Genomic DNA, 20,489 nt, shown 5'->3' with positions numbered 1-20,489 from the left:
TTATTCCCATGCTGTTGTTTTTTTTTGGATGGTTTCTCTTCATATACTTTTATATAAAATGTTCCTTCAAAACAATAGCAAAAACTGTCCAACGAGAGTAAATTTCCTGAACCGAATTGCAAACATTTTTTTTTTCTGAACTCGTGTGTTTTCCAGATAACATCAAAGTCCAGTACCTCCAATTTATGGCTCACATGAAGACTCCTCAGTATCGCTCCAATCTGCAGCAGCTTTTGGAGCAGGAGAAGGTAACTGGTCATGCTTGGATCCATTCTGCATGTTTTCATCACCGGCAACAAGGATCTCCCTCGACTCATTAACTTTGGTATAAAGGTTGATATTCCACTTGACCTCAGGCTTGTTTCCGTCTTCCACTCTTTTCCCAGGAAAAACACAGGGATTTGTCAGGACAGGCAGAGCAGCTCCATTTGGTGTGTCAGTCTCACAAGGACAAGATTAAAGGACTCTTCCAAACCAAACTAGACGAGGTATGGGCACATCTGAACTCAGAATATTTTGATGTCCACAGTAATGATCCATTTTTACTTCTTTTCCTGTACTTTTTAAGTGGTAATGTTCCCACCAAAAATGTATTAAATTGTTTTATCTATGACATGTCTTTAGCGACGCCTTTAACTCGCCTAAAAAACAAAATTCCTTTAAACCCTTTGGGGGACCTTGGTTTGATGATTATTTTGTGGAGCTTCATTATTAAGCAAATTACTTTCTTTCACAGTAGGGCTGAAACGATTAATCATGATTAATCAATTATTGAAATTATGGTCAGCTAATTTAGTAACCCATTAATGGTTAAGTGGAGTATACAGACTCAAAAGATAAAAAGCCATTTGCTGAATAATCCTTAATTGCAGCCCTAAGTTATAGTGAGAGACAATGGAGAATTCACATTTAAGGGTGTTTGGACTAATGGACTGAAACACTCTGATTCCTAGAATACCTAGAAGGAATACCCCTCTTTGCTCCAGCTGCTTCAGGAGGAAGACTTGTGCTTGAAACTACTGCAGTATGAATTATATATTTATTTCTAAATCTGTTTGTGAACAGCTTGGAGTCAAAGCTCTGACTGTGGAGGACCTCATCCAGGCTCAGAAGGAGATATCAGCCCACAACTGTCAGCTAAAAGAGCAAACCAAGCAGCTTGAAAGAGAAATGGTTTTCCTGAGGGACCACAGTCTGCTTCTGGTGAGACCCCAGAGCCTGTTCACCTTGCTTTAACCTCCATTAAGTTACAGGTGCTGGCTCCCAATATATCAGAGGAAAACTCTGCTGTGCTTGTTACTTGCAGCTCAAGTCTCGATGCGAGGAGCTGAAGCTAGATTGGGGATCTCTGTGTTTGGAGAGTTTGTTGAAGGAGAAGCAGGCGCTGCGCAGACAGATTTCTGAGAAACAGAAGCACTGCCTGGAGCTGCAGGTAAACGCCACGCCTCGATATTTGGACTTTGTTTTCAGCCGATGGAATGACTCCCTGCTTCACCGTCCTTCCCAAGCCCTCCTGTCATTCTGCGTTTTTAGTCCAGAAAAATAACTTTTTTAAGCTGTGTGTCATGTTTGAACACAACCTAAACAAAGATGTTGAAAGTCAGACTTGGTTAGACTGACAGCTTTTATAATGTTAAATATTATTAATATTAAATAGACTACACATTAAAACCTGATATGAATGTACATTTGTTGCTAAACCCTTAATAGATTTCCAAGAAACATTTAAATTTACAATTAATTTCAGATGAGCAAGTAATTAAACATTTTAACGCACACTTTAAATGGCAATGTTTACTCATCCTCTATTTGCATTCAATAGAATGGTGATTGCAGAATAACGTTTAATATTCTTCAGCTTCTGTTTTAATTTTCACATTTCTGTGAAAACAAAAGTCACTACATGACTCTTATTTTATTTTTTACCTAAACTGTAATTCCTGAATGCATGACTGTTGATGAATGCATTTTGTCCTTCCTAATGGTTCCCCCTGCTGTTTGTTTCCAGATTAGCATCGTTGAACTGGAAAAGAGTCAAAGGCAACAGGAACTGCTGCAGCTCAAATCCTACAGCCCTCGTGATAGCTCCCCCTACAGGAAGAGTCTGGAGTCACGAGGCTCCACCGACATGGACTCTTCTAGGCTCGGCCTGTCGTCGGCCCCAGCACTGAACGGCATCAGCCCGGAGCTTTCGGTCAATGGGACGGGCTCGCCATGCTTCGACCGGGCTAACGCAAAAGCAGAGCTTTCTCGCTACCTTCCCATCTCTCCAGACCACGACGCGGTGGCCGCCGCCTCCGAGGCGCGACAGAGGCAGCAGAGCTCCTCCCAGCCTGATTACACTCGCTTCTCCCCTGCCAAGATTGCCTTACGGAGGCACCTGAACCAAGACCCCACTGCCTCTGCTCACTTAAGAGGATCGGGCCTAATGACGTACAGGTGGGCTTCTCCTAAAAGCTTACACGGAGTAAGAAAGATGTCGGCCGCCTGCTGAATTTATCTCTCTGTTTTTTTAGGGAACTGGGAGGTGTTAACTCCCCTCATGGAGCCAAACAAAACTGTCCTTCTCCCAATTCATCTGATTCTCAGTGTAATGTGAAAATCTCTGACAGGGTAAAAATTGAGCTTCTCTGTTTTTTTAACTGATTTTTATTTGTCGCTTTTCAGTTGTTTTTTTTTTTACTATTTCACTCTTTTTTGTATTATGTATCAGAATTATAGGATATCTATAATTCATTTAAGTAGGCAACATTTCATAATTTATTAAATCAATGCTACAACTTCTAGACCAAGAATAGATATTGTAAGGATCATTTTATCCGCCACAACCCTGCAACTTTGAGATCCTTTTGTTCTTCTCAAACGCCTAAATCAAATAGCTGAGTTCACAGCATAAACTGATTGTTGGAGCAGGAAATATTTGTCTTGCCAATGCTGCCATCTCCTGACTAAATAAAGCTTTAACTTCAGTTGAGCAACAACAGTGAAAACATATTGATGGTAATATTTCTCCAGTTTTTAAAGCTAGTTTTTACTCGAGTGGTGAAGAGAAATTTAAATTATTCTGCCTACAAAAAAAAAAAATTAATAAATGCATTTGGCTTTAGTAAACGAAACTAAACTGATCTTGTTTGTTGTTTTCCAGATCGGTAAGGAGAGGAGTCCGTCAGTTCAGGGTGACAGCATCACTAGCCTTCCCATCAGCATCCCTCTGAGTACTGTCCATCCCAGTAAACTTCCAGTCAGCATTCCGCTGGCCAGTGTGGTGCTGCCCAGTCGGGCTGAGAGACTTGTACGTTTTGTCTTGACAGTTCCTACATTACAATACCTAGCCATCTCTGCCTGACTTGTAGTATGAATTATTGTTCACTTTCAAATAGTTAATACTTGTGTTATTAGTTAGGTTCCATGTTAAATTGCTACTGTTTATAGTCAGTTTAAATATTTGTTTCTGTCTTTTACCATTTCAGAGAAATACTCCCAGCCCTGTGTCTCAATCAGGTCAGACCAATGGTAAGGATGATTCGTTAATCAATCAGAGTTGCTCATAAATCAGTTTTGTTGCTAAACTAAAGATAACTACACGCTTTCTAAATATTTCTTTATAGCCCTTCTGACATTTAGCTTACTAAAACTTGTACAAACTTGTTTTTAAATATCTTTTTACATCTTTTGTCCTTACTCTGATTAACTCTTTTGAGAATTCGCTGATGTAAAAACTTGTAACGTTAAGTCTTCTTCACTCTGTAGTAACGTATACAAAGAAGAGTGCTGTCAGTGCCACCTGTTAGTTTAGCTTGGAAAAATCTTAGATTTTTAAGTATTTGAACTGTGTAAATTTTTTAAAGTTCTTAAATCTGTTCTTCAGCAGATTTTTACTGAATTATATGTGTATTTATCAACTTGAGTCTGATGTGGCATATCTTACTTAAATTCAGAATGTCTTTTAGATATGTTCTTTGTTTAGGTCTGACCTTAGACTGTTCCATCTCTGCAGGATACTCATGTAGCTCAGGGCTAATGAATGGAGGTCCCCACCCTGAGGACCACAATGGTGCTTCTTTATCACCTCTTCCACACAGCAACAGTCCTCTGACAGGACCAATGGGTCGAGGCGGTCCCATCCAGAGCCCGTCGCTGAGCACCGGAGGGGTGCTCCACTATGCTGACGGACCCCCCAGGATTCTACCCGAAGACGCAGCGGAGCGCCAAGGTGAGGAATCCAACACGGAGCTGCGAGACGGTGACCCGCCGAGGAAGATTTTCTCGCTGTCTTCATCTCCGTCTTCCTGTTTGTCAGGCAACGGGAATTGCGTGGCTGGAGGATCACGCCTTCATCATCACGCTGGCTCGACCAAGCAGGGATACCACAGTAACCATGGGAACCACCACCACCAGTCTCCGAGCACGCAGCACGCACACACTCCAACACACACGTCATCCTCCCACAGCTTCGGCTCTCAGGAGGGGCGGAGGCGCGGTAGGAGGAAACGCGGCTCCACCGGAGCGGCGGCCAGCGGATCCCCGAAGAGGCGCTCCTTCCCCGGGGTCAGCTCCAACAGCCACTCATCAGGATCCCCACTCAACATCAACTCCATGGTGAGTCACAAATGCACCTGGAAACGTGAAGTTGTAATCCTCATACTGTGGTTGCCAAATTGAACTTTACTTTAATAGGAGCTTAAATGAAATTGTCTGTCTGAGCTGAAGGAGCTTTTTCTTGTTTACCCGAACAGGTGAACAACATCAACCAGCCTCTGGAAATCTCCGCCATTTCTTCTCCAGAACAATCAAGCCGCAGCCCCCACGGTCCCGACCTGGACCAGCCCCCAGTCTTGAAGAGAGAGCGCCCCCTGGAGCTCAACGGTACCGGTCGATACTCGACCGCTCCCAGCTCGGACGACGAGGACTCAGGATATCCTCCCGACAGCTCCAGTTCCCGGTAATGTAGCGCTTCAGAAACGATCACAAATGTTGCCTGAACTGTATCTGTTACAAGATGACTTCCTGGTCCTGGGTTGAGTTGCAGATTTTTTCTTTTTCCCATCATTTCTCCAGGTTTTTTTTTTTTTGCTTCTGCTGAGAAAATAATTGTAGTTAGAATTTTATTTTTTTTTATTGAATGTGATTCAGTTCTAGTTAAAAGTAAAAAAAAAAAAAAAAAAAAAAAAGGGAAAATAAGTGAAAACATCTATATGTTTTTTTTGTTACTGAGGACTTTAAGACATCTCCTGCATTGAAAACTGGTCACACTCATTGCTTAGATGTTATTTTTGTACCATTTTTCCACAAAAACTGTATTTGAATCCTAAAGCAAGTGGGATCCTTTCAATGCACTCTGATCTTCAGTTCTTATATTTCTAATTTTACATTAGTCAGGTTACCAGCTGGATCACTCTAGCGGAGTCTTTCTCTGAAATCAATGTAGAGTTTCCTTGGCTTTGTTTTGGGACTATTGTGTTGTTTGGAAATCCGGACACGTTTCATCTTCAGATTCTTATCGAGAATATCCTGGTCGGTTCATTCATCCTCCTTCACTTACAGGAAGTCTACCAGTCCCGTATGCTGCAACACAGCCACACTTTATGTTCCCATCTGCAGACTTCTGGTGATTTAGGGGAGATGAGCAGAAGCAGCCTTCCTCCTAGCATGATGTGTTCACTGAAATCCAAACGGCTTTCTCTTCATCTGCCCAGCTGTGCTTTTCATTGTCAAATCTTTCAAACAAACTTCAGCGTGCTCTTGCTTCAGCAGTGAAATCAGTGATATTACCATAAAAAAACCCATCTTAAAATTACATGAAAAGTCATTATAATGTTAAAAGAAAAGACTTCTAGAATTTGACCTAAAGCAGCTTGGTTTGTGTGCTTTTATTTGTGCAAACAACTGTCTGTTTCAGTTGTTTTAAAGTTTTGATACTAATAACAATTTGATGCTCATGTATGAAAAGATAAAGTATATCCTTATCTGTAAAACCGATACCATGGGTATTACAGTATGCTCAACATTCCTGATTTGAATCTCTTGGGGTTTTTTATGTAGTTCATTCTCCTGATGTTACAACTTTATTCTTGTAATATTATTAATTTATTCTCGTAACAAAATAAAATAACCAGGCTCTCATATTCCATCAGAGTTCACCTGAATTCTAAGTCCAAATAAACTTAAGAAGTGAAACACGCTTGTCAAACAAGATGGCCGCCCTGGGCATTCTGGAATCACTCTGAACTTTAGAAACCCAAGGAGTGGATTGGTGGGGGGAACAAAAAACATCCAGATTTTCCAAAAATTAAATTGTCAAAAGCCTGTCATTAAAACTAAGTCATTCAAATTGTTAAGTTTAAATTCTCACCAGAGTACTTCTCATTCTCATCAGTACTTCGCTCAGGTACTTCTCATTTCATCATGTGAGTTGTGCCACATGGCTCATGCTTGTTTTGTTTGTCCCTTCTCTTTTAGCATTGAAAGAAAAATAGCCACTATATCACTGGAGAGCAGAGATGGCCATGGTAGACTGGGTGATGGGGAACGAGGTAAGAAGAGAAAACCGCACGCTTTGGGAAACGTTTTGCTCATGTATTTTATTAGTCATTAGGAAATCGACTGCCTTTTCTTTCCACCCAGGAAGGAAATCTGGTAGCAGCAGTGGCAACAGCACAGGCAGTGAGGCCTCCTCTTCGTCCTTTTGTTCAAACAGCAAGTGGAAATCAACGTTTTCCCCCATATCAGACCCCAAGCAACCCAACTCGGACCTCAGGCAGGGGGGCTCCCCGTTCAGCACGGGGGGCTCGAGCCGAAGCACAGACTCCGACTCGGACTACAAGCAGCAGAATGGGAGGAAAGCGGGCGACGGGGATTCCTCCAGCTACATGACCCCCAACCCTTTCCTCAGTCAGGAGACGGGAACATGGGCGGTAGCCAGCAACGGCGTCCAGGGAGGGACCGCTTCGGACCAGCGGCAGGTCCTTCAGAAGCAGAAGGGCCCGCGCGACTGGGAGCTGAAGACCACCAGCAGCATGGCCAGTCAGAACCTCTTCATCGCCGCCGCTGCCGCCAGCAACGGAGGCGGCATTCTGAGCGGGAAGGTTGGGGGCAGCCCTGTGGCGGTGTCCTCAACCACCGGGTCAGTGATGGGGCAGTACCTGGGCTCCCAGTTCCCACTTGGAGGAGCCTCGGTCCTGCAGTCCTTGTTCGGGGCCCAGACGGGTGTCACTGTGAACGGGACCTCCCGGCTCGTGAACGGACACTCTGCCCTCGGCGGCTTCTCCAGCGCAGGGCTGGCAGGGGGAGCAGCAGGAGGTGAGCATCACTGATCATCTAGCAGGTTATCATCAAATGTAGGAACAGTCAGAGTGAGGTCTTAGTTTTATGCATGAGAAAGGTGAGTGGGAACACAGCGTTGCTCTGTTGTTTTTTTTTGTTTTGTTTTTTGTCTGAATGACAGAGTTTCTGTGCTGCTTTGCTTCCTACATGGACTGGCTGCTTGAATGATGCAATTAGAAACACCCTGGGACAATGTTAGGAACGAATGAAGGAATTCTGTAACAAAAGTGAATAGAAAACAAAAACAATTGACAAAAAAACAAGTTGAATGTTTAATCCCTTGTCATTTTCCTGGGGTGTATATATTTGAGTTTTGAATCAGAGTCAGTTTACTAAATCCTGTTTCTCCGTAAATTAATTTAATCTCTTACAGGGCTGGGCGTTTATCGTATCGTTTATCATTTATTGCGAAAAACTTCTTATCATGATGAGAATTTTGATTTATTGTTGACTTGGTGAATTTCAAATAATGCTAAATACAAAACAAAATTATTGATAATGTTATTTTTCTCCACTGTTAGTTCCACGAGAGAATCAGTAAATGTCAGTAAATTGGAAGATGTGACAAAATGCAGTTACTGTAAATCTTTACGTAAGCGGCGTCCTGAAGAATCCTGTTTCAAATGGGAAGGCTTTTCAAAAATAATGTTTGTGGTGCTACGAATGCTGTTCCATGCAGTCACAGACATACAAAGAAGTAAAGTAGTAGTATTTTCATCGTCATCACTGTAGTACCACAAATTATCGCAATAAAACGTACATTTCTTGGCCCAGCCCTAATCTCTCAGTGTTTCTGCAGCTAGCAGTGGACTGACTCTGTTTGCTTTTATTTTTTTGCCTGCTTGTCTCAGACTTGCCTGGCGCTTGTGCTCAACCCGGCTCAGCCCTTGCTTCTCTCTTTGTCCCCCTCTCCTCGCTCTCTCCGCTGCTGTCATCTGCTCTGTCTTCTTCCGCTCTCCACTCTCTGGCCCGTTTCTGCTGTGTGATTTGCAGGTATTTTTCACCATGTGGTTCCCTCAGCGTCCTCCCATCAGTTTGGGGCGACGCTGTCCACCTCTGGAGGCCTCAGCTCTCTGCTCAGTCTCTCCTCCTCTTCCTCTGCCTCCCCCCAAACCCAGCAGCACACCACCGCGTCGCCTGCCCCCACGCGCCTGACCTCCGTGTCTTCATCTGCCCCACTCTCGCTGTCCCAGGCCCAGCACAGCCGCACGCAGTCAGTGCTGCACAGCCCCTCCCCTCCCACTCTCTTGCTGCCCCCTCCACCGCCCCTTCACAGTGTCCCTTCCTCCTCCTCCTTGTCCTCCTCAGCCTCCACACACCCTGACGTCTCGCCGTCTTCTAGGTCAGAGCCCCTCCACCCCTCGCGTCTGCCCCAGCCGTCCCTCCATCACCAGCGAATACACTTATCTCTCTCGCTTTCCATCACCACCACCTCCACTGCTTCAACTTCTGTCTGCACCACTGTCGCTGCTTCCCCCTCCCTCCCCTCTTCGTCTCTGTCCACCTCGTCCTCGTCTCGTCCATTCGCAGTGCACTACTCCCCCCGGCTGCCCCTGCACCCACCGCCGAGCATCTCGGGCGGTGGCGGGAGCATGTGGAGGACTCAGGGCATGCATGGGCCCCACACCGCCGCCCAGATCCCCGGCTCCCGACCCAGATAGCGTTTGGGCCAAAGGGCAGTGGGGAGGAGGGGATGAAGAGGGGAAGGGCGGAGGGCGATCAGAGGGTGGATAGAGAAAGATAGGGAGAGAGAGACAGAGACAGGATACCTGTTTTCCCTGTTTTTCTACCAGCTGTTGTTCAGAATGAACAAGGTAAGAAGACTAACTAATGTCTTGGGCGTTTTTTTTTTTGTTTTTTTTTTTTTTTTTATCATTTCAAAGTGTGTGTTGTTAAGGTATTAACACCCCTTGACCATTCCATATTTTGTCAGGTTGCTGCAGCCAAAAAATCGGTGTATTTTAATAGGATTTTGTGTGATAGACCTAAAAGCAGTGTGTAACTTAAGTGCATGGTTCTCAAACTGTTTTGCACATAAGAACTGAAAAACGTGGTATGCACTTTTGTTGTTTTGCTGCAGCTTAACCCGCAAAGGACTTGACACACAGAGTAACAAACGTATCTCAATGCTGACAGCCGACGTCCTGAAATATTTGTCAAAGTTCTTAGCATTCGACCTTGGCCTTAGTCTGGACTCCGTCCCTGCTCTCATTTGTCTTGAGAATGTGATTCTTTAGAGGAAAAGTACAAATTATTCACTGGGATGTGTATTAAACAGTACGTTCTACATTAAACACAGTAACATTCAAAACTTTTTTTTAAATGTTAAGCTTTGGTTGCTTGTCAACATTATCTGCTTAAAAAGATATACAACTTTTGTAGCGTTTTTTTCTTTCTTTTTTGCTAAATTTGCAACACTGTTGCTTAAATTTAGGGTGCCTGTGTAGGCTACTTCTTGTGGGACAAGCATGAATACAGACACTTGTACTAAAACCTCCTGCCTTTTGTGCCGCTTCCCACTACATGAGAAATGCTGAACCTAAACCCTTCCTTGCCCCGTCTCCTCTGGTCGTTGATCTTCATGTTCCTGTTTGTTCCCTAACATTCTTCAGCAGAACAGTTGGATTTATGCTTAAATACTTTAGTTTTTACTAGTTTGGTGACTTTTGAAAGCGCTAGATATCATTTGCATGTACCTGAGTAAAAAACAGCTAATTTGTTCAATTGTTTGATAACCTTCCACTTCAGTTATTCACAACTTTTTGTTGTTTTATCACATAAAGTTGCAGCAAGCTGCATTAAATTGGTGTTTGTACCGTGACTAAATATGAGAAAGGCTCAAGGGGCACAAAGACTCTCCCAAAGCACTGCACGCTGCTTTGTTGTTGCTGTGTGAAATGTCCTGAGTGACCGACTGTGGTTTTCTGTGTGCAACTGTTTCAGGTAATTGATGCGAACTACCTCAGCAACAACTATGCAAATGTCCAGGCGTGGACCAAGGCACACTCCTCATTTACTGGTGCTTCAAACTGTCTGCACTACCCAACCGCCTCCAAGACCGGCTTCTTACGGGGAAAATCTGGGACGCGCACACACACACACGCACGCACCCACACACACACACACACACACACACACTCACACTAAGGACCACTGTGGTCACCTGGAGCAGAATCCACAGTGGAGAGTTTTGTTTCTGTTTGATGAATGAAGATTTAAAATCTGAAAGTCAGCCGTCGGAGAGAGAGAAATAATTATCAGTTTCATCTTAAAGGTGCTCAGATATGATTCTGGTATAACAAGGAAGGAATAAAATCCTTTAAACAAATGAAATCACAGCATGAAGCACACATCCTGTCAGCCGAATCAGGTGCCGCACTCCTTCCAAAGCTTCACTTCATGAGTGTGTGTGTGTGTGTGTGTGTGTGTGTGTCTGTGTCTGTGTGTGTTTGTACACTGAAACACACAACCCAGAGCCAGTCGACTGAACTGGGCTCGGATATCATGCAGCTTTTGCCTCACTGCATGCATCTTCTCTTATCCATTCTTCCCTATGAAGTTGAGCATGTGTTGCTTTTTTTTTTTTTTTCTTAAGAAGCAAGATGAGGATCATATGGTTTAACTTCACACTGGATATTGGGACGCAAATGTTCCAGTCTTGGGTGGGTAATTTGACACCCTGATATGTTTTCTAAAAACCAAAAAAAACAAAAAGATCATTTTGAGTTCTTGATGCATTGATTATGAATTGAAATTCAGCCGGAGTCAAATTAGACATTGGAATGAGGTGTGATTGACTGTATTTTCATCTAATATCAAGCGTTTAGCATATCAGCAAGGCTTATTTTGTGATGCTTATCACAGTTCAGACATTTCTCCTCTTAATAATTGAACTAATGAATGAAAAGTATGGAAAACATCTGTAGATGTTGCAACAATGTTCTTGATTTTTAGTCCTGGGCATTCACATTACCAGCCGAGTATGTTTCAATCTAAAAAGATGAAATGGAAATGAAATTCACTAAGTCACACGGCTCTCTAAGAAGGCAGCTGCTCTGCAGCGGCGGCTCGTTGTCGGAGTTTAGTTGAAGTTTGTGAAAAAACTTCAGAGCAGGTGTACAGAATTAGAGAATTCAACTAGCTTCTCTATTTATTAAGATTTCTGTTTCTAAGTCAGTTTGATTAAGTCACACTACTACTTGGAATCATTTCTACAGCCAGGTTTTTTTGTTTTTTTTTAAACAGAACTTAAGCTAAATTTTGCCCTATTTATCTCTACTGCGCTTGGTGAAAACAACCACGCACACATACACAGGCAGACATGCAAAACCCTCGCACACTGGCACAAAAAACAAACAAACAAAAAAAATTTAGTGACCACAAGGAACTACTGGACTCCCTTCACACATTTGTTTGCTTGTTAATTGTCTTTTTTTATTATTATTATTTGTTTGTAAACAATGTTTGTACTGTGAATGTGATTCATTCTCCAACTGTATAGTTGTGAATAATTCAGAAGATTATTATTTATGCTGTCCGTCTCTCCTTTTTGCCTTGGTGTTTGTTCTTCACTTTGAATTGTGTTGACAAAGTAGAATGCAATAGTGTGTGTGTGTGTGCGTGTGCGTGCGTGCGTGGGTGTGTACTTGACTCACAGTCTGAAAACAATGGTGCTAAGTTTGGACTGTGCCTGATCTTATTTATTGTAAATTGAAATCAGAAAAAAAAAAACACAATTTGAATACTTGGTGCTCTACACAGGGACATTCGTTAGGCTGTATTTTTTGGCATTTATTTTCTCATATTTAATATGCTATTGTTTCAAGTTTTTAGCCTAGTGTACAGCAGTAGACGCCGCCTAATGATGATAAAGCTCTCTAGTAGCTGCCTCATAGTCTGAGTAAAATAGGTGTCGATGTTTCTCCTACAGGGGGTTTTCATATAGAGTCGGACTGCTTTTTTCTCTCAGAAGTGAGCTTCTTTTCTCTCAGTGAATAAGACACACTGTTTTTCTATTTCGTCTTGTTGTTATAAGTCTCCATCAAAGTTTTATAAAGTATGTATCTATTTACATTACATCTATATAAGTAAATAAATATATATGTATATAGCTATAAATACAATATATACATATATATGTATATATAGAGTAATGAGGGATGTTTGGTGCTCACATTCTGACCCTTATTTTCAGCCTGTTAAACAGGAGGCTTGAAGCCAAGCTGAGCAAAGCATTACCACCTTGGGACCTTAAACATGGCAGCGCAGCACCTCCTGAATCCTCGTTATGTAAACAAAACAGGACTAGATACTCAAACTGTGTGTGTGTGTTCGTACTTAAGCGCTAACACACACACACAACACACACACACACACAGCGGTGCTGTAGCTTGGACACGCTTCGAATCCAGCACTAGAACTGTTATCACTTTAATCAGGTGTTTTTAACTCTTTGTTTTCTTTGGTTTTGGACCCAGATTCTGCAGAAGAAAAACAAAATAAAAAGAGAAAGGAAGAAAGAAAGAAATGGTGCTTCTGTTTCAATGCAACGTCACTTCAGTTTTTACTGACTAGGTCTTGTACTGGTGCATAAAAACGCCACGTCGGCGTCTTCTCCCACACTTGTCTCTTGATCTCTTCCTGACGAGGCCGACCTTTGTCAAGTGACCGTGTTGTGCGACCGCGAGCAGACATGCTGATGTAAAGTACTTTGTGTTGAGGATCGAGAGCAGCAATGCTTCCCTTTGAAACCTTATAGAGGAATTACACTTAAGCTCAGTTGCGTGTGGGTGCTGTTTTAATTTTTTTTCCCTTTCTCCCCACTCTTACTGGTGCATATCTAAGGGAAGAATATTGAAAGCTTTATGGTCAAAACCTCCTGTCCTGTGCACTCCCCACGTAAACCAATGTTCTCACATGTGAGTGTTTAAACGAACAGAAGTCATTTTCAGACGTAGTTAGAGACTAGTCCATTTGTTACCAGCACTGAGAGGTATTTTGTAATTATTGTTGATGCTGTTTGGATTTTTGTTTTCTCTCTCTCTCTTCCTATTCTTGGTGTTTGATACAATTGCAGTTACATGTAATGCTTTTTATGGTGTATGCAGATTCCTGTCAGGTTTTATTACTACTATTCAGACGGACAGCACGGTGCTCTCCTTCACTTAACGTAAAGAGTTGCAGCTTTTGATAGATCCTACCCTCCTCCTGTTGTGCTGCAGGGTTTCATGGTTCCAACATGTTCAACCTGAGCTCACTTTGTTGCTTTTCGGACGGCCCGATCCGACTCTCAGGGCTTTCCCTTGGAGGTGATTTGATGCATGTGCCGCTAAGAAAAGTCTGTATGACTGTATCTGTATGACGCTCAGTACAGCTTTCAATCAGTTTTGTAGCTAACGCGCGCAGTAATATTTGAAATTCAAGCTTTTTTTTTATTTTTTTTTTTTATTTTATTTTATTTTTTTTGTTTTTGCAATACTCCTGGTACGTCTTTGGTAGATGTGAGTTTTTGCACTCAATGCTGTTTACTTCGAATCCTGCCAAAGGTCTTAACTCAGGAACCTTCCAACAGTTTTCTAGAAACAACTCTTTTGTTTCTTTTTATAAAAGGGACTGGAGTCCCAGTAGAATCGAAGCTCAGGACAAATTAACTCTGTGAGCATGCTTTAAAGCAAAAATAAATAAATAAAAATAGAAATCTGTCTGCGATGTCCTCAGACTGACTCCTACTGGCGCGTGCGTCCACACCCCCAAGTGAAGTCGACCCCTTGTGAGTCGCTGTGATCTCCGAAAAGCCGCAAAATGTGCTTTTGACATCTTCCTCATCTCACAAATGCCTCTGTCTCGAGATGTGTCACCAAGAAGGAGGCTGGTCGTCCTCCCTGTCCAGCTCCCGTCCCCTGTTGTCGGGACGGGCAGCGCAGGACAGACGTAACCTCGTCGGTGCGTGCGGTGACTGATTGGTGAAGCCAGGGCAGGTTTGAGGTGCAATAATGGCAAACCTACTTTCCAAAAGGCCCTGGGTTTTTTTTTTTTCCTGAAACAATTGTTACTGTTTGATGTTGGTGCTTTTATCCTATGATGTTAAAATGAAACAAATGGAATTAGTGGGGCTTTTTTTCTGCCTTTTATGTTTATTAATAAAAAATGTTTCATATGATATTGACACATCCTGGTGTTCAGTGTGTTTAATCCCGACTCGAGTGTGTGTTTAATTGGTAGAGATGTTGATTTTCAAATAAATTAATATCTGCCTGTATAAATCTCTGAAGGATCCGAGGAGTACTACTTGAAATCAAGACTTTAGATAAATTAAATTCACCCCATAATTTACACAAGTAAGTTATGGGGTGAGGTTTAATTAAACTGAGGTTAAATTAAACCTCAGTTTAATGTAACCTCAGTTAAATTAAACTGAGGTTAAATTAAACCTCAGTTTAATTTAACTGAGGTTTAATTTAACCTCAGTTAAATTAATGGTTAAATTAAACCATTAATTTAACTGAGGTTAAATTAATGGTTTTGTACCCAGCTTCAACACCACACAGCAACCCACAATCGAGCCCTTTGTGGCCCTCTCAATGATTTGATGCGGCCCCTGATTTGAATGGAGCACATCTAGCCTACACTTTTTTTTTCTTCCAGTTTTACAGACAAATTCTGTATTAAAAATAATGTTACAATGTTGAGTGGTACAACAAAAATATTTTTTTAACCATGTTTCTGCATTCATTTGACTTTTTATAGTAAATATAACCACATACATCTGGCAACTTTAAGTAAAAAGGAGACTTAGGTGCTGCCATCCACTGATTAATGCAGCAAGAGCTACATGAGGAAAGGGACTGACGCCATTTCCTTGCTGCTTAGAATAAATGAATTTGTCTCTTCCCTGAAAATAAAAACTCAAAATACTTCACGTGCTTGTCTTATAATGCAATTGTGCAATAGGGCCTCTTATATGATTTGGATTTATTATCATTTTTTACAACAATTTCACTATTTTGAGCATGAAAGCATGTTCGAGCCTTCATTTAGCAGATACAATAAAACGATAGTTTACATTTTTTATTTATAATAAATACATTTTCAGACTTTGAATGAAAAAAATGAGGTTGTATTTAAGCCTTTTAAGGCCTGAAATTAGGAATGTCAACGACCCAAAAAGAAACTTTGATTTTAAACACAAATTGCTGACAAAGCAACTTTAATAAACTTTATTGATTCATTGTCGGAGACCAAGAGAAAGCATTGTCAAGTGGAATCAGGGGCGGATCTAGAAAAATATCTGGGGGGCTGGGATTTTTTCAGGGGTGGCAGCATATGCCTATATCCTCTCTCTCTCTCTCTCTCTCTCTCTCTCTCTCTCTCTCTCTCTCTCTCTCTCTCTCACATCCTCTGAGCTCGGTCCTCTACCAGAAGCCTGGGAGCTTGAGGGTTCTGTTACTGGAGTGAACGCTTCAGCTCAGCGTTGCACAGGAAAGTGTGGGAAGCTTCTAGAACGTTTGTGGACTTGAACATTGGAAGAAGCAGAGCTTCTTTAAAGGCGAGTTATTCGTCTTCAGTATGTTTTCATGTGTCATGTATGCCTTTACTACTCGCATATATGGTTAAAGGTTGATTTGTCTTTAAAAAGAATGACGCACAAAAGTCTTTGCAGGCTAATGTTAGCATGTTGCTCATGGGTCCAACATTAGCTAAAACCGCCAGGCCTTTTACTTGAGAGCCTTTAATTTTTTTGTCCATTGTTGTGGAAAAAAACTATTATCAAGCACTGTTCAGGTAAAATCACTCAATCAGGTTTATTTATGAATTGTGCACAATACAGAGTAGGACAATCAATCATGAAGCAATTCTGGATGGAAAGCTCTGCCAGGCAGAGACAACATGAGTCTTATACAAAAGGACATTTCTACAATTTTTATAGTGAGAAGTGAAAAAGTATCCCATACATTTTAAGACATTACATATTCATTCAGTCATTGAAACATTATTCTGTATGATAAAACAAAATCATATACACAGGATACAAAAAACCCACTGGCATTCATCCATTCATCCCTTTGTTTCACCTCTGTTAAGTAGGAAATGTTACCCTGTAGCCTCTCCTTGCCAGGGAGACGGTCATCTATATGTTTTGTCATCTTTCACAAAACTTTAAAAGGATGAATTTGAAATAATGGTAAAGTACCAGCAGGATACCAAACCATTTTCTAAGTAATTAAGTAACCGTTTTCTTCTAAATTGTTTAAATAAGTAATTGTTTTAATCCCAAATTCTTCTCTGCAAAATAAGAGCATGCATTTCAATCCTTAGACATCCCTAACACGATAATTATGAATAATCTTATTTTACGTTGCTTATGTTAATGAACATGTAGGTTTTACACTAATTTTAAATCCTAAATGTAAATTTAAATCCTAAATGTAATTTACGTGATATTAAGTCATCCTCCTATGAAAATCTAATTAAAATTTAACATAATCTCATCCTCTTTGATTTTAATATAACACATTATAATAAACAAGTACAATTTTAATGTTGCCCCATCTGATTCTAATGCCGAAACTTCAAATTAAAACAAAACAGTTTCAAAGTGATCTTCATCCTCTTTGATTCTAAATAAACCCAAGTTATAAACAACCAGGCAACATTTAATTTCATCGTCTTTGGTCAAAATTAAACATATGAAAAACCAAGTAATTTCTGAAGTTGATTTTATCTTTTAAATGCATATTTAAGGATAACAGGACAGTGTAAATCTTCACTCTCCTCTTCGGTCACTCGCCAGTGGATCAGCAATAGTTCTTTGAGTGGAAAGCCTTTCAGAAACATCTAAACTAGCTGTTGTTCTGGACGTTGTCCTCTTTGGTGTCAAAAGTTGAAGTACTTGATACTTGGTAGACTGAAGTTTTGCTGCTCTTTCTGTTGCTGTGTCAAATTTAAAATCATGATCTAGATGAACATTACAGACAGGTCGTCCTTCACCGTGGTTGATGTGGATTCAGGTTGTTCCTTCCTTTTCGCCCTTCTCCCCAACTCGGTCTCGGCGTTGCTGCAGCCAAATCCTCCCCCGTCTCTCTCCTCCGGCTTCCTGTCAGTCCAACTGGTTTTGGTGTTGGATCTTTGGGTTGTCCAGATCGTCCCTCAGGAAATGTCCATGTTGTCCACAGATGAAACAAGCGTCAACAGTTCAGAGTCRTCTTCTCTCACAGCTCTGAAGCATGTTTAGCTTTTCTTCCTCTACGCTACTGGACAGCAGACCAGCGGAGGTTGTTAAAGCTCAGTCTCACACAGTTTTCAGTCCAAATGCCCAACAGGAGACTGACAGTTGTCCCCTGGAGGTGATGGAGGTCTTTTTTGTCTTCTTGATCCTCCAGACCTTCTCGATCATTTTCATTGGCTGGTTTTGTAGGAGGGACATCATTTGGTCCATGGGAGGACAGGTTTGAGGAGTTGAGGTCAGAGGTACCGCGCGAGGCTCAGACAGAAGAAAAGAGAGAAAGCAAATAGAAATCGATTAGGGTTTGTTTTGTCATTTTCCTTGTTGTTTTCTATACATATATATTTATATCTATGGATCTTATTTTAAACTTTTACATGATCGTATAGTTTTAGTCATTTATTATTCATACAGTATTATGGCTTCTGTTTGTGGAACAGTTTGTCTGAGAAACTAATTGTTGGTACAGCTCTTAGAGCTGCTGGCAAAGGGTCCCTTATAAATAAAATTAATTGATTGATCCTTTTAAGAAATTTTTTTTTTATTTATTTATTTATTTATTCAAACCCACAAAAGAAAAATTAAACATATTAAGGCCTGTAATTTATCAACAAAAGATTTATGTTCAGCATTTTATTCCAAACAATTCACCCTGAGGAGGAGATTGTGTGCTGGAACCACTTAGACCCATTCTTCCTGAATTCGGTTGGATTTCCTCTTTAGACTGCAAACGTCTTCACAAAATCCAACAAATCAACTTTGTGGTCACTCTGCCTCTTAATCCTCTAAGAGGGGCCTTTATTTCCAATAAAGGTCTTTAGGATTCTCTATAAAGGATCCTAAACACATTTAGGATCCTTTAGCAGTGGACACTTGCACAAGTGCCCACTGCTGTTCTGCATCTGAACCTCCTCAGCCAAAATATCAACAAGATTGGCTACGGATACCCTCAATTTAGAAAACCAAAACTCAAGGAATCACCTGCCTTATTGACCTTCCTTCCGGCTCGTGTTTAGTCAGGGTGCTGGATTTGGGGTGGAACCCTCCATGCATGGTTAGTAGCTTCCAAGTCTTAACATCTGTGGTGTTTATCTCCTCCTTTGGCCAGCTAGTTATTCCTSCAGGGTATCYGATTACTGGTAAGGCATAGCTGTTTATTGCACGGATCTTGTTCTTGCCATTGAGCTGGTTTCTCAGGACTTGCCTTATTCGTTGGAAGTATCTCCTCCTCTCCATGTAGAGGAGGAGACTTTTGGTGGCTGCATTCTTGAGTCGGCATCCGTAGCCAGTCTCTTTTGAAGTTTGGAGCCATCCCATCCTTCCAAACAGCAATGGTGCTCAGAGGGGCTTTCCTCCCCTATTGCTCCTCCCCCCCCCCCATTGCCTCACCCGGAGAGCCAAGCCGCTGCTGCTGGGACCTCTGTCCGTGGAGCGCCGGCTCCTTCGTCCAAAGAGGCGCAGGCGATTCTTCTTTGTGCCTGTGTCCTTGAGCTACAGGCGTGTCACCTGTAGCTCTGTATGTTTTTCTTTTTGTTGCCACCATTTGGATCACAGCCACAGGGGGGGCATCTGCCTGCGCCTGCTTACCAGCAAGTTTCTGGAGGTCCATATGGTGGCTAGGGTGAGCCACATCTCTGTGAAGTCTTTTTTTGCTATTTTACGGTGGCTCACCCCGTGCAGCACTAGCTGCGTGTCGAGGACCTCCCTTGCTGGCAAGTATGGGAATTGCAAGGAGCCGGCCTTTGCCCACAGGTCCACAGCAGCACTGCACTCCCACAGAAGGTGCCTAACCGACTCCGGGTCGGGGGCAGATGTTGCGGGAGTGCATGATGCCTCTGACCGGGAGGATCCCATAAGCCACCATCCTGGAGTCTGTTTGGAAGGACGGGATGGTTCGCGTTGATGATTTGGCTGAGGGGGTTCAGACCTATGCAAAACAGCAGTGGGGCAGAGAGTTTCCTGGAAAGAATTATGATTCTTTCCAGAGTTTTTGATCTCTGCCCCATTTGATTGACACTTGTGCAATTGGTTTGCAGTTGCAGTTTTTTTTTTTTATATATATATATTTACTGCAAACTGTAAACCACTTGTACAAGTGTCCACTGCTGTTCTGCATCTGAACCTCCTCAGCCAAACCATCAACAAGACTGGCTACGGATTCTGACTCAAGAATGGGGCCACCATTAATGTTACCCTAACCCTCCTCTACATGGATGACATCAAGCTGTACGCCAAGAGTGAGCGAGACATCGACTCACTAATACACACCACCAGGATCTACAGCACTGACATTGGGATGTCATTTGGACTAGAGAAGTGTGGTCGGATGGAGGGAAGGTCATCCACACAAAAGGGGTCTCAATCCCAGAAGGAACAATAGCAGACATTGAGGACAGTTACAAGTACCTGGGAATACCACAAGCAAATGGCAACCTTGACCAGATCACAAATAAAGGAGCTACAGCCAAATACCTCCAACAAATAAGGCAAGTCCTGAGAAACCAGCTCAATGGTAAGAACAAGATCCGTGCAATAAACAGCTATGCCTTGCCAGTAATCAGATACCCTGGAGGAATAACTAGCTGGCCAATGGAGGAGATAAACACCACAGATGTTAAGACTCGGAAGCTRCTAACCATGCATGGAGGGTTCCACCCCAAATCCAGCACCCTGACTAAACACGAGCCGCAAGGAAGGTAAGGCAGGTGTTTCCTTGAGTTTTGGTTTTCTAAATTGAGGGAACCAAACCTTTAGGGAATCCTAAAGACCTTTATTGGAAATAAAGGCCCCTCTTTAAAAAGCTGGACTCAAGGACAGCACAGAGGCACTCATCCTGGCTGCGCAGGAACAGGCCCTAAACACCAGAGCAATGGAGGCTCAGATCTACCACACCAGACAAGACCCAAGGTGTAGGTTGTGCAAGGAGGCCCCTGAGACAGTCCAG

The 20,489-nt window shown here is 42.2% G+C and overlaps 1 protein-coding gene across 4 annotated transcripts in view; it reads left to right on the top strand.

Moving 5' to 3' along the window:
* dot1l (DOT1-like histone H3K79 methyltransferase) overlaps positions 1 to 14,012 on the top strand; it is a 30,406-nt gene extending 16,394 nt beyond the window's left edge. For 2 of the 4 annotated variants that reach the window (XM_008407114.2, XM_008407113.2), the window contains exons 16-29: positions 157 to 248; positions 387 to 488; positions 1,066 to 1,203; positions 1,307 to 1,432; positions 2,009 to 2,439; positions 2,517 to 2,613; positions 3,146 to 3,292; positions 3,471 to 3,513; positions 3,998 to 4,599; positions 4,737 to 4,942; positions 6,460 to 6,533; positions 6,625 to 7,299; positions 8,317 to 9,137; positions 10,267 to 14,012. In XM_008407114.2, the coding sequence (XP_008405336.1) occupies positions 157 to 248; positions 387 to 488; positions 1,066 to 1,203; positions 1,307 to 1,432; positions 2,009 to 2,439; positions 2,517 to 2,613; positions 3,146 to 3,292; positions 3,471 to 3,513; positions 3,998 to 4,599; positions 4,737 to 4,942; positions 6,460 to 6,533; positions 6,625 to 7,299; positions 8,317 to 8,984 (3,401 nt within the window). In that variant the 3' untranslated portion in view covers positions 8,985 to 9,137; positions 10,267 to 14,012. The remainder of the gene's footprint in view (positions 1 to 156; positions 249 to 386; positions 489 to 1,065; positions 1,204 to 1,306; positions 1,433 to 2,008; positions 2,440 to 2,516; positions 2,614 to 3,145; positions 3,293 to 3,470; positions 3,514 to 3,997; positions 4,600 to 4,736; positions 4,943 to 6,459; positions 6,534 to 6,624; positions 7,300 to 8,316; positions 9,138 to 10,266) is intronic. The other 2 variants (XM_008407115.2, XM_008407116.2) reach the window with 2 other exon arrangements.
* Positions 14,013 to 20,489: the final 6,477 nt, after the last annotated feature.

Source organism: Poecilia reticulata, linkage group LG4 (assembly GCF_000633615.1).
Source record: "Poecilia reticulata strain Guanapo linkage group LG4, Guppy_female_1.0+MT, whole genome shotgun sequence".
Taxonomy (NCBI): Eukaryota; Metazoa; Chordata; class Actinopteri; order Cyprinodontiformes; family Poeciliidae; genus Poecilia; species Poecilia reticulata.
The sequence above is the reverse complement of the archived record's forward strand: the minus strand, read 5'-3'. Positions and strand labels throughout refer to the sequence as shown.